We start from the raw sequence: 14,244 nt of genomic DNA, 5'->3' as shown, positions 1-14,244 counted from the left end.
CTAAGAAAAAACCCCAACAATTTCACAGCTAAACAGAATAAATATCTGCTCGAGGACAGCTTTGAAATGCAGTTTTATTCCAAACTTGTAGACATGTTGTACTCATCAAGTACTTCCACAAAAGTAAATTAATTCACTCACATACACTGTATCAATTGCTTCCTCCTTGGAGGAAGATCATGAAAAAGAAGGGGAAAAAAGTCTCCCTGAATTCATTATAGTGTAAACTCAGCCATTTTCTGTTGGTTCTTCTTTTCCACCTTTGTTTTTATTTGGTAATACTAAATGTGAAAAGATTTAAGTGAAAATATAAGCCTAACGCCTGGCAGTAGAGCATTCTGCAAACCAGAAGGCCTATGGGATTGCTTGGGAACAGAGAACAATGGTTACCTACTCCACAAAAAGACACAACAAATTGAAAAGAACAGTTTCTGATGCCGCAAGAAACACTTCTGCCTTCTCACAGTCGAGTTCCCCCCCCGTCTTGAGGAAAGCCCTCTCCAAGAAACCCATTCCCCTTCAAGACTACCTGCATTACCTTCACAAGGATGGAAATGAATGCTAGATATGGTACCATCACCTCTTCCCCATACACCTGATCTGAAATAGGCATACCATCTTTCATGGTCATACTTTGATCTTACTTGCTCCTTCCTCTACCTTTCTTAGTTCTGATTACTATACAGCCTCAGCTTGGGGTGTCTGCAGAGGGTTTTGAAGAAGCAATGGAACTGCCATTTCTCCAAGGCCACAGGATGGCAGTCCTGTGGACCAGAGGACAAGTCTAAAAGGACTCAATAGCAAATTCCCTATGCATTTCAGTGGGTTGGTTTTGTGGGTAGAAATTATATAGACTCGTGGTTCTTGAGCTTTTATGTCAGTAATTTTAATTTTTGCATGGTCATACACAAGGCTGTATAAGTGTCAAATAGCCTGTAATAAACAGCCTAGGACATCACTTGCACTGTTTGTAGCTTATTAGTAAGAACGGAGATTGTGGTGATAAAATGAGAGACTTAACAAAATGACATGGGTCATTGTGATGAGAGTTGGAAAAGACAGAAAACAGGAATGGGATTTGTTTCTAGAAGTCAGGTTTTCAGCAAGGCTTAACATTAAGAGGCTCAACACTTCACATTCAAACCAAAAAAAATTTAATATTTGTGGTTCAGGCCTTGCTGATTTATTACAGCCATGAAAGAAATACCTTTTCTCCCCCAACAGTTACGCAGCTCTCACTTTACTGAGCAACATATTTTAATGAAGAATTTCCATTGTCAGTGTGAACAATGCATACCAGTCAAAGCTAATTTGGGGTTTATGGACTGTGATATTGAAAGAATATTAGCAGTTCTTAAAACTTACAAGAGAAAGCCCTCAACTCCACAAAAAGATAAGCATCTACCTAATCTTTCAAGCAGAAGGCCTGGACAGCTACCTGAGCTACATACAACATTTGACCAAACGTCTCTTTAAACCAGTTAAATTTTCTGAGAGACCTGCCAGCTGCCTACATGAACAGCCCTGCTTTCATGGTGTTTTTCATGAGCCTGGGTAAGTGTACAGCCTAGACTATTGCATGCACACATCTAACAGCTGCAAGATGGTTCATGTGCAGCAGAATGCTTTACTATCTTGTTGGCCTCTGAATGTCACAGAGGATCTTGAGCTCTTCTCATCCAAATGAGCTCATAAACTAAACACTGACACAGGCCACCCAAAACACATCTAACAGGTGGGACCAATGGGAGTTAACAGTGTCTGACTTGGGTTCTGAAAGCTTTGATGAGTCTAATGATAAAGGGGGATGCTCATGCATAGGTGATCTGTGTAGAAGTGCTAGGATGCTCTCCATTCCCAGAGATGATAAGAGTTTCTGGCAAAGGATGCTGGGGTAAGTGAAAAGCAGAAAAAAATTCACAGCATGCCCAGTGAGATTCTCCAGAAAATGTACTGTTTCTACACAGCATCTGCTGAGGCATCAAGGATCCCAATGACAAGAAGGATGCTGCCCAAGACAACAGACTAATGAGGCCTGTCAGGGACTTTTTAAAGTCAGGAACTGACTTTCCCTGATAGCACAGAGGGATTTCTGAATTATTTCCTGCATTTGAGTTCCCTTACTACATGTTGCATTGTGGGAATAAAGGACCCGGACTTAGATACAGAAGTAGAAAGCTATACGGGACCTTTTAGTCTATAGAAGATGCACAGAACTCTTGGCTCTGCGCTCTCTGCAGCAAGAGACTGCAAATGGAGCTGAGCTAACCTGGGCCATGAGTTCACATTAGTTCAGAAGAAAGCTGAAACAAAGACTGGATTAATGTGCTCGTCCTTTAGCAAGCTCATATTGCTTTATTAGCATAGTTACTTTTGAAAAGTAATACACGACACTGCACAAGCTTTATGATCACTCATCACTGATAACACAAGAGCTCCTGCTTGCTCCATGTATCAAAGCACACCAGCTGGGTGTCACGTAATAATCTGAATTCCCTTGTGTGTATTCAGCATCAATCGATATCATATCCATCCTTAATAGGCCATCAAATCTAAAAATACCAGTAAAAGAAACCCAACTCAGGACACCTCACCTCATGCTTGCAACCAGTGTACTTCTCCCTGTCATCCAGAGGATATTACAGGCTTCTGTGAATTACTGGCTATTTACCAAGGCAAAAGGAGGTAATAAATCCCCACAGTACTATCTCACAGCCTTGGAAATAAACACATCTGAACAAAATGCTTAGTTACATTTGAGTTTACTAGATTGGGAATTTTATACCTACTTAATTTAAACCATTAACATAAGAAAAAACTACCTGGTAATATATATTATCACAGAAGCAATGAGAAATGTCTCTGCGTGACTTCTGCTAGCACGTCAAAAGCTCATCAAGGACAACTTTTTTTACCATTGTTGGTTTGTTATTCTTCTCCCTCCTCCCAGCCAGGATAATGCCACAAGATAAAATCCAGCTTCTCACTTCTAACAATGTCCTGGGGAAATACTGAACTTTTTAGGTCAAAGCCTTGTAGACTCTCTTGCTTAAATTGTCAGAAGAAGAAATTCCAGGAACAAAGTGTTGACTTGAGATGAATTTGCATCCCTAGGAATAATGGATCATATCTGAATAAAATATTGTTAGCCATTTGAATCAGAGTTATTTTCATGATCATAATAAGCTTAACCTCAATAAAAGGTTCTCCTGTCTGACCTCCCTGGAACCGAGTTCTCTCCAAAAGAATTTTAGAATAATTCTCTCCAAAACACATTTATAAAGGCTTCTAACTTGCTCCTGCATTCCTTACACGAGAGTCTCACCAAAGACTTCACACAGAAATGCATACAATACAGCCACTGGGAACGCGCATCCTATCATCACTTTAGAAAAAGATACTAAACCTACAGATTTTTCCACTTATTTGCAGCAGGACTGCAAAGGAAGGAGATTGGAAAGTGTTAATTTGCTAACTTATATTCTATTTGATGTTCTTTTAATCATTTTTTGTCCCCTCTGGGTACTACTACTAGTCATTTGCAATGAGGAAGGTGCGCTTAATTAACCAAGTATAAAGACACTCCCTTATGATCAGTTATAGTTGTCTGCTAATGTTGAATAAGTGGAAGACACTCAGATTTTTTTCTTCTGAATGGCAAAAGTAAAAATAAATTCAGTTAAATTAAAACTCCTTTTCTACCTTTCACCAATTTGCTCCCATGCGGAACTAGGTCAGGGTGGCAATTTGTGCCTTACAGATTTTAAAGACACTGGAAAAAGTGTTTTCTTCATCCCTACAACATGTTCATGCTCTTCGCCATACATGAACCACGCGGATCACACAGACAATAAATTGCGCACACACACTCTCCTTTCAGTTTGGAGTTTGCACATATTTCTTGCTGCAGTAAATATAAAAGTGACATTCTTTGAGCATGAATTTTAACACACTGATAAAGATTCTGCGTTTACTCTTCACAGTTGTGCATATTATCAAATCATTACTTTAAGTGACAAGACTGACATGAAGTAGAGTGAAATGCTGATGCCACATTTAATGTCTGATAACTAAAAAGTCTAATTTAAATAATCAATTCTCAATGCCATGTGTAAAAGAACCTTAATTTGGCATAACATTATTCTGTCTGCTCTACACCTGCTTGTTCGCTGAATGAGGAATGAAAAATAGCAACTTCTCAAACATGTTAAACAGCATTGCTTCCTACTTAGCATATCTGTTGAAATATATTTTTAATTCAACTCTACATCAGCAGCATCACTAATTTCAGTGAGTAGGAGTTGATTTCAAAAGCATGACATTAGTTTGATTGCTTCCAGTAACGACCAATGAAACTAAAAGGACCACCACAGCATGTATTAACTTAGAATAAAAGAGTGTTTTCTCTAAAGTCCGGTGAGCCAATATGATAGGTGAAACAAGACATGAAAATTCATCATAGCTGGATGTATTATCATGGCTTAATTGCCCAATTTCCTGTACACCTAAGTCTATGGCAGTCAACCTTTTGGTCAGACACTTCTGGCTACACAGAGATGCTCAAATGCCACAGCTTCCCCTGCATCACGTAATCACACATTTGGCACGTATGGATGCAGGACTGGCCATGTGATTCAATGCACGTCTCCCACAAAAAAGGTGACCACAAACCTCTTGTCCACACCACAGATGTTTATACAATCACACAATGGAAAGAAAACAGACGCACACCAGGGAGGCCTACATCAATAATACAACTGTAACCTAAAAACCAAAGCATTTTTAGCATGCTTTTCAGATACTATACTTCACTAACAAGCATATGTTTTTATCTCTTACTAATACTGAATGGAGCTAAAGCTTAGCAAGAGCCAGTATGCAATGCTCTGCTACTGCCAAAGTTCAAGCAGCTGCACTTCAAATGCAGTAAACCTCATGAGGTTGGGATACAGGAATTGCCTAATCCTTCCATGTTCTCCATGCTTCCCTACCCTTTGAGCTTCAGATCATTCTAAAGCTGTAACCAGCTTTATGATAAATATTTATGTTTACAAAAGACATCAGATGACAACTACCCTATGGCTTTGACTCAGATTATTAATTTTCACATTAGTCATTAAATGCGAAAATTATTCATCTGACAAAAACAGATTCAACTTTAAAAACTGCAACCATTAGTTAAGGACAACATTCACAGCACTGCAGTATGGAGAAGAATGAATGAATACCGCAAGTGATTAAGTGCCAGAGGTTTCTGATAACGTCAGATAATATTCACTATATTTCAACATTTTCAATTCGATGTGCACTTCATCTTGTTTAGGAGGCCAGTATTTAAACTTTGGTTTAATAAATCCAATATTTTTATCATATCTGATTTGGGATTTTTGTTAATTTTTTTTAACTTAGAGTGCTATAAAGTTGACTGATCTTGAGCATTTAACACAGAAAAATGTTGCAGCATCCCATTATCTTTCAATAATGCCTATTAATGAAATTTCTTTTAAATTCTTTTTGTAGAAGTTTTAAGACTGAAACTAGTTACAGGGTATTTTTTTCTGAAACTTAAGCATATATTTACTGAGATTATTGGGCTGTCCTAGGAAACTTAATACCCAAATTCCACTCAACATTTTGCCACATACCATACATGTGAACTTGAAAGTCAACTATTTTCTCTGACTCAGTGTAATAGTGATAAAAAATATTTTTAAAGGTTGTGGTGGGGTAGGGCTTAGTTGGTTGAGATTTTGCTTCAAAAATATCCATTAATTATGGATAGAAGACTGCTGTGCCCTGCTTCCTAGGAGCAAGGAAGGCTCAGAATTGAGATGGGTAAAAGCTGAAGTTTTGAAGGCTCCTGGGAGAAGGCTGAATATTCCTGTTCCCTGCATGCAAAGTTCAACAAGAGGGTCTGCCTATTTGTTCTTACCACTTTTTGGCCCTGGGAAGAGAAAAGGTGCCCAGGGAGAACAAATCAGAGCAGTAATATTAGATGGAATAAGAACAAACTGGAAATTCCTTCTCCCTCTGGTCACAGTAGACGATAGGGGCCTTCCAAGTTGCCTGAAGTAAAACATTTCGAGAGTGATTAAGAGACAGAGACTGTTTTTGTCTGGCTGACAACCCCATTGTCATTCAGGCTGGTGTTGCATGGATTGAGAAATAGTGGGTCTTTCTATTTTGTCCAAGATGGTTTTTTGAAGTCAAATGCTCACACAAATCGATATTAGCTCTAACACTGCAAGCAGAGGAAAAAAGGCAGAGAGAAAAAAAATGAGAATGCTTTTCCCAAAAGACTACAGCTATTTCAATGCAGCATCACTAATTAAAAAGCAAATCAGCTTTCATTAATAGATTTATTTTTAAGGCAGGAATGCAAAAAAGCAATGCAGGAATGACAGATGCAAGCCTGAGCTCCACTTGCTCCAGAGTTACAGAAGACAGACTCAACTATAAAATAAATGCATCAAAACATAAAGATTAAATTACTTACATTGCTGGGAATTTAATAATATGGAGTAAAAGATGCAGTTAAAACAAAGATGATATTTCAAAGTTAAAACAAGTTGAGAACAGTTACATTTTCACAGGATATGCTAAAATGTACAAAAAAAGATACTTAAAAATTACATTATGATTTTACAAAACAAGAACCATTTATGGACAGCTGCAAACAAAGGCTCAGGAGAACCAAGAAGATAGGTCAAAAGGCTGGTGAAGATGGCTCTGTACCAGGCAGAAAGAAGCACAAATCAGAACGAAGATCATAATTTAAAAAAAAGAATCACTGGCAGGGTCAATTAGCTGCTCTGACCATTAGAGTTCCTGCTGTAGGAAGCAATCCAGATGTTTCAGCTGAGAGTCCAAGAAGTATAAACTATCTCTAAAGGCAGCCACAGCTGTAGAAAAGAAAGCCAGGAGTACAGATTTCAGTAGCCCAGGCCAGGAGGAAGAGCACAGGGAGAGTCAGGAGCAAGTCTTATACCTCAGTTTGCCACAGCCACATCTTGGAGTTTGGCAAGCACCGCACGGTATACACTTGTAAACCAACCCTTAGCTCCAAACATGCACAAGGCTGCAGCAGTAGCTTCTAACAGAAACATAGTTATATGTGGGGCCATGTACTTAAGATTTATTACTTGCCTTCAGTTTTGGAAAAACCGGGAAAGATGTCTTCAAAACTTGAGAAGATGAGGCTGTGCCTATTAAACAGGGACTTGCTAACCAATTATTTCCTCTCCTCATCTCTAACTATAAAACTATACACAGTATATTACTATATAGTTACAAATTAATGGCACATATGCAGGCCTGTTAGTTACCAAAGATGTATACAACTGTGCATTTGGAGCTAAGAGAGTTTGGAGAATCTATGGATTGAAGCAACTGCTTTCTGCTGATTTCCCTTCTAGCTGATAAATATGTTGCAGGTACCTAACCACATCTATGTTACCAGGATACTCAGTTTAACATTCTCAGGGATAGGTATTTTAAAAACAACTTTAGCTAATAACATCTCAGCCTCACACGCAAATTCTTTTAAGGGTTTAAAACCTGATGCTATTTGTAAGACTTGGGCCTCCACACATGAATTACAAAATTCTGATATCATTATGTGTGAATATATACATACCACTAAAAATGCTAAACCTAATACTTTAGGAAGGAATATTTTTTGTTTGCTTAAACATAGTGTCCCAAGACTCCTACAACTGCCAATTGAGACATTCTTCTTTATAAGTCAACATACTTATAATATTCTGCTTACTCTTTATTTAAAATATTTAAGTGACAGCAAATAGCCTATTTGAAACCACAGAGAAAAGCAATGTTAAACACAACACCCAAGGGGACAGCAATATGTGTGTCCATCAAAGTAATTTGGATCTTATTCTATTTACAATTCTTCATCTAAAAGTAAGCCTGAGGGAACAGCATTGTCTTTAGCTTGTAAACATGGAGAAAATTCAGAAATATAATTAGGCTTAAGATGTCCTACAGAAACTAAAACATAAGTAAATAATGGCTTTGCTTCTGCATTCCCATAAAGTACTGTTTTACAGGAACTACTGTATAATATTCTTTGGAAAAAGAAAAATGTATGATTAAGTGGTTTTGTATTTATAATAACTGGCAGCAAGCCAAAAAGCAATACCATCAGTAGGCAATACTTTCCTCAAGAACAAAATTAAAAGGCAGGGGGCCTTTTGTCATACTGGGAGAGCATCACTTGCTTAATCTCACAGGTTAGCCCCAGAAAGCCAAGACTAATTTATTGCTACTGGAATATAATTGCTCAATGGGAAGTTTTAAAAATTTATTTAGGGATCACAAAACCAGTGACTCTGAACAAACAGTGTCTAAAAGTCTTACTAAAAGTGAAATTCCTGAAGGACCTCTAGCAAGAAGGGGCTGGCAGGGAGAGAAGGCTAATTAACATGGCTCAGCTCAACCCTTAAATATCAGCTGAAGCTCCAGATAGAAAACTCTGTCCAGAGCTAAAACCAAAATAGGTGGCAAAGTCTCGGAACCACAATTACATGAGTCAACAAACTGTGTACAGTGCAACAAAGCATTACAATATTACGTAGTAACCAGCTTATCTCCTCTGTAAGAAGAGAGGAGTGCAAGATTTTAGTTCTGCATGCTGGTAAAGGTCTGGGAGTTGGTAACACATGACTGGGTTCCCTTCTCTCTGCAATTCCTGTTCTCCCAGCTGAAGAAATAACTCTGTTGGGCTAAGAAGGTATCTTTCACTCGTAGCCTGAGAGCCGGTATTTCACTGAAAACACCAGGCAGGCTGAATCTGTTTTAAAATGGTAGGTCCTCAAATTCTTATGCTAGGTTTTAATAATTACTATGAATGAAGGCTAGGCTTTGCTGCTGGCCTGGCAAAAGAGTCTACTAAATACATATAATAAATTTACATTAATATTACTTCACAGGAAAAAAAGAACTTTAATTGTCCAATGGGCTTGCTCATGGTAGAAGGGTAGTTTCATCTGCTCCAGCTTACCGATGTTTTTTCTCTTTTTTTCCAGTGTCCTTTTTATTAATAATCCACCTGGATTTTAAAAAGCTTGAACTGTACATCAGGACTCTACACTTGGCTACTTAAAGAAATATTTCTAATGTGCCCATAAGCTTCAGAGGTGTTGCTGAACACTGCATGGAATACACACAGCAAAATTTGAAAGGAAAATGCTGCCGCTGCAGTTCCCTCCACAGCTCCTGTTTTGAAAGACAGGTATCTCAGGATTTAGAGGACCGACGCATTAGCAAGCCTAATTATCTGCGTATGCCTATCCCCCTCAAAGACAAGCTCACTAGGCCTTGATACAATCGAGAAAAAGTACAGTTATATGAATTACGATGTCCTCTCAGCGGGGAACAATTACGGCTACAATGACTACTGCACATTAGATCTCAAGCTATACAGCACTGCAGCCTTGGATTAGTCTTACAAATATGAAGCAGCACGAGTAACTTTTAAAGCCAGCCTTAGTTTATCCCAAACCTCAGAGAGCCAAAAGTAAAAGTATCTACACAGGGAAATGAAACACAAAAACGTTGTTTTAACGAGCACATTCAGCATGTGAAACGCTGCTTAGGAAACCGAGCCGTGAAGAAAGCTCGAAAGTTTTAGTAGTCAAAAAGCAGGTGCCACCTCACCCACCTTCAGCCATTTTGAAGTGCCACACTCACGGAGGCGCTATGAAGCTGGCACTGGGAGGACACTCATGGGCTTTCCCTGTCCACGCTACCAAAATCCTGAGTGACAGTCATATATCACAAGGATGCTATCTTGCAGCATACACATCATGTATTTTCAAAAAGAATTTTTTTTTTCAGTTTGGGTAAACTTATGCAGTAAGGAAGAATTTTTCTGAATTTGTTTTTAGATGGCAGCCGTTCTCGTCTAACTTCATATGCTCTAAATGCCACTTTTCAGTGGAAGAACACAGAAAATTAATCTAAGTTACAAAACTAGCTGACATACAACAATGATCTGCTATTGAAAAAAAAAATTCTTTCCTCTTTTTAAAATATTTTCTTTCCTTAAACCAAACAGTCCTTTTGAGTTTTCCAGGAAAGAGGTATTTATTTTTTTCCATTAGCTTCTCAATTTCAAGCAACTAAATACTGAAATAAAGCTCTCAGTATGACAAGTGAAGATTTAAACACTTCCAAAGCAGAACAACAATGGGACTGATGTTAAAGTGCAAGACACGTGTAACAAATATCATCTGGGTGATCTATACACACACGGCACATTCTGCATGTCTGATTGGCTTCCATTTGATGCTAAAATCATCTGGCTGACTTCCCAGAAAGTAACTGGATCAAATCTCTACCAATCTATCTTTCCATTAAATCCTGCACCTAAACTCCCTCCTTCCTGCATGATGATTCTCAGTGTCTACCTTAGAAGGAAAAATCTTTTAACAAGTAAGATCAGCTGTGAGAATGCTTCATCAAAATAAGTGAGCAAAAAGATTAGGGAAGATTTTATATGCTCATATAAAAAGCAGTATATTCAGCTAATATAATTCATTACAATTCCCTCAAACTTGGTGAGCCTATAATGACTTACCTCACTGGAGATCTAGCACTGACAGCCTAAAGCAAGTTTACTTAGGGGTTTTAGGGAAGTATTGCCTTGTTTTAAGAGCAAATGTTTGAATGGAGGGGAGGGGTTACCAACACTGTAACAGTATTTACTCATATATTCTGGCTCTGTATCAACTTTACAGACTTCACAAGTTCTTTTGTGGGAATGTTCAAATACTTGTTTGTAGTTTGTTTTTTTTTAAAGAAAAATACTTTGAAATTTCGTTCATATGCCAATCATTTTCCCTCTAGCTAATAATCCATTTCTATGAAACAACTGACATGACATTTTACACAAAGTTACTGTTACTGCGTTTGCCTTGCATGTGTGCTCTTTTTGCCTCTTACCTTCACATTTTCTGGATGAAGCCCTCCAGGGTGTTTGTCCATGTACTGACATAAATCAGTGTGCTAAAAGAAAGTCAGATGGAAAAAAGTGTATTAATATCTGTATGAATGCAGCAATAAATATCCTTCTACTTAGGAGTGGACAGAACAAAAGGAAAATAAGATTTTTCAGCCACATATGTACACACACATACTTGTACCTTTACACTCCATTCTACTTAACAACCTTGGTAACCTGGCTGATATGAATATTCACCAAACGTAAATTAATTTTTCCCCCTTAACATCCTGCATATGGTAAATTAATTACTCGAATTTTAGTATCATTTTATACCTTGTAAAGACAATATCACCATCAACAGCATAAAAGTAATATATCTGGAGAGAAGAGGAAGAACTTAAAGGGAGAACCTCAAATGCTGCTACTCATTATTCACAAGAAAACATTGCCTTTTAAATATAATCTCGTGGTAATCTGTTGTGATTTAACATGGCAGGCAGATAAACACCAGAGAGCTGCTTGCTCATGCCCCCACCTCAGTGAGATGGGGGAGAGATTCGGAAGGGCAAAAGTAAGAAAATTCATGGGCTGAGATAAGAACAGTTTAATAATAATAATAATAATAATGATAATAAAAAACATCATCATCATCAACAACATAAATGAAAAGGAAAATGGCGAGGGAGAAAAAAGCAGAAAAGCCAAACCCAGGGAAAAAACAAGTAATGCAACCACCCACTACCTACCGACTGACACCCCAGCAGTCCCCAAGCAGCGATCGCTGCCCCCGGCCAACTCCCCCCAGTTAATATACTGAGCACGACGTCGTATGCTATGGAATATCCCTTTGGCCAGTTGGGGTCAGCTGTCCTGGCCGTGCCCCCTCCCAGCTTCTTGTGCACGTGGCAGAGCATGGAAGGCTGGAAAAGTCCTTGACTAATGTAAGCACTACTTGGCAACAACCAAAACAACAGTGTGTTAGCAACATTATGCTCATACTAAATCCAAATACTAGGAAGAAAATTAACTCTATCCCAGCCAAAATCACGACATGATCCTAGATTAAGAAGGCTCAATGGTTCAGAAAATAAATCTGAAAGGCATTGTGAATCAGAGTACTGACCGGTACATTCCAGCTCAAAAAGCAGCATGTATTATGCACACGTACAGCTATTAATTACAACTACTTTAGAAAACAGCTTCACTGAAGACTCAAAGTTTTCGCTTCATGGCTGCCTATATTTTCTTCAAATATATCGTAAAATCTCTTCAGAAAATAAGAGGCTTGCAATGTATAGACTCATGTTATTCTTAATAAGTATTTATTACTCTAACTATGGAAACACTATTTTCTCTGAATTTTTTCTTGCATTTCTTCACTTTCCTACCAGTCAGCAGCACGCTATCAGTGAAGTGACATGTTTCTTCTTGGATTTGTTTGAACAACTCAACTTCTGGAATTATGTTCAGAATAAACAAAGCAAAACTATGCTCTAGATTAACCACCAAAAACTCAGAGACTGACTCTGCCTTCCACATCTGGTTTCTGAACACATCTGGCAAAAAATCATCCAGCATTCCTCGAAAAGCTACTTGGCAATACCTGCCTCACATACAGCCCAACTAAATACAGACAGTTTTCACGGTGGATATTTGGACAAAAGCTGACTTTGACATAGCAGAACGGTTTCTCTGTGCAGCATTTCTGAGTCCAGACGCTATTCTCTAGTGCTCTTTTGCAGATGGATACATAGGAAAGTTCCCACCTTCTAAGACACAAAATTCATGCTAGCCACAACTGTTCTGGATAATCTTCTCTTCTGGAGTCATAAACTACAAAAACACACTGTGCATGTTGAATTGACATTGCAATGACATAAGATGCACTGGTTGATTAGGTTGTGCACTAGCACACCTTTTTTCAGGAATTCTTACCTAGCATCAAAAGAGTGAGTGCCCTCACTGCAGGAAATTACTTGAGCCTCAAAATGAACATTGTGAGTATCACATATCACAAGGGCAGAGGGCACACTCAAACAGACAAAGCACACTAAATACAACACAACAGAGCTTCTTCGAACACACAAGCTATGGCAAGCAATACTTCATTTGATAGATACCACATCAGTGAACGCATTTACAAAGAAAAAAATAAAAAATACACCTGTACCAGTGAATAGTTACTGTCACTGAAGTACATTTTGCATAAAGTCTATGCTTAGCTTAAAGACTTATTCCTAGTTTCTGTAAAATCTTTGGCCACTTCGTGGTACGTATTCCTCTTCTATTCTGCCAGTTAGTTTTCTGGGACTGTATCAATAAGCCGTGCCAGAAATGGATCAGTCATCCTTTGGTATGCATCACTGCATTACCCAGCTTTGTCTTGTTTTACTGTATCAACACCAAGGAAAGATATTCGAACAAAGTCGTCTGCTAGTCATCTGCTTGTCATTTGTTTGGAAAAACTGACAGTTTGAGTACTAACCCCAGAACAAGAGTCTGCTTCTGGCAAAATATCAGCTGAAATACCATTACTACAGGTGATGGCTGGTGTCAAACAAGAAGTTTGGGGGATTCCCCCCATTTTAACGGGTTATCTGTTATTGAAGATAAATGCCAGACTAGTGGAATAACACATTCTCTTGAAAATAAATACAAATATTTGAATAGTGCTAGGATCTGCAGTGTTTGGGAGAAGTTTAAAGAAGAGTCTGAAGTTTTGCTTTAGAAAACCCAGCTGGGTGACAGGGCAGCACTGTCCCATCTTTATCTCGGTGGCTCAGACAAACCCGTCACAGCCCCCAAACAGCACGCTCCCTCACATGGGCTGGCTGGAGGAGGAGGATTATTATTTCCCCACAGTTCAGTCTTCCAGCCTTTGTGGGTGACAGACAACCTGGTAGGTGGGAAACGTACTGCCTCCTTCACCTTCTATTGATTGCAAATCTATGATTTGCAACTAGTCAACCAACAGAAACCAGACCAGAGGAAGACAAACCCAGTGCTACTTCTGAAGGTCCCATCCCTGAAGTCCCAGCTCCCCAGCTGCCCACTAGCTGCACCTTTCTATTCACCAAAAGCTTTCTAAGAACATCCTCTTCAGAGTCACATTACTAGGAACAGCAATAAGTCATGTTTTTATTTCCAATATACTTGTAATGAATTATGATGATAACCCCATTTTCTTCCACTTATATTTCAGTTATTATTCGGATGCATTTCCTCCATACATGAATATCAACGATGATCCTGTTTGTGCTATGCATCATTTGCCTCTTCTT

The 14,244-nt window shown here is 38.6% G+C and overlaps 1 protein-coding gene across 4 annotated transcripts in view; it reads right to left on the bottom strand.

The window, feature by feature from the left end:
* The window catches only part of CDK14 (cyclin dependent kinase 14), a 325,979-nt gene that overhangs the window by 163,738 nt on the left and 147,997 nt on the right, over window positions 1-14,244 (bottom strand). For all 4 annotated transcript variants that reach the window (XM_075082797.1, XM_075082796.1, XM_075082795.1 and 1 more), the window contains one exon: window positions 10,963-11,025. In XM_075082797.1, the coding sequence (XP_074938898.1) occupies window positions 10,963-11,025 (63 nt within the window). The remainder of the gene's footprint in view (window positions 1-10,962; window positions 11,026-14,244) is intronic.

Source organism: Phalacrocorax aristotelis, chromosome 2 (assembly GCF_949628215.1).
Source record: "Phalacrocorax aristotelis chromosome 2, bGulAri2.1, whole genome shotgun sequence".
NCBI classification, from domain to species: Eukaryota; Metazoa; Chordata; class Aves; order Suliformes; family Phalacrocoracidae; genus Phalacrocorax; species Phalacrocorax aristotelis.
The sequence above is the reverse complement of the archived record's forward strand: the minus strand, read 5'-3'. Positions and strand labels throughout refer to the sequence as shown.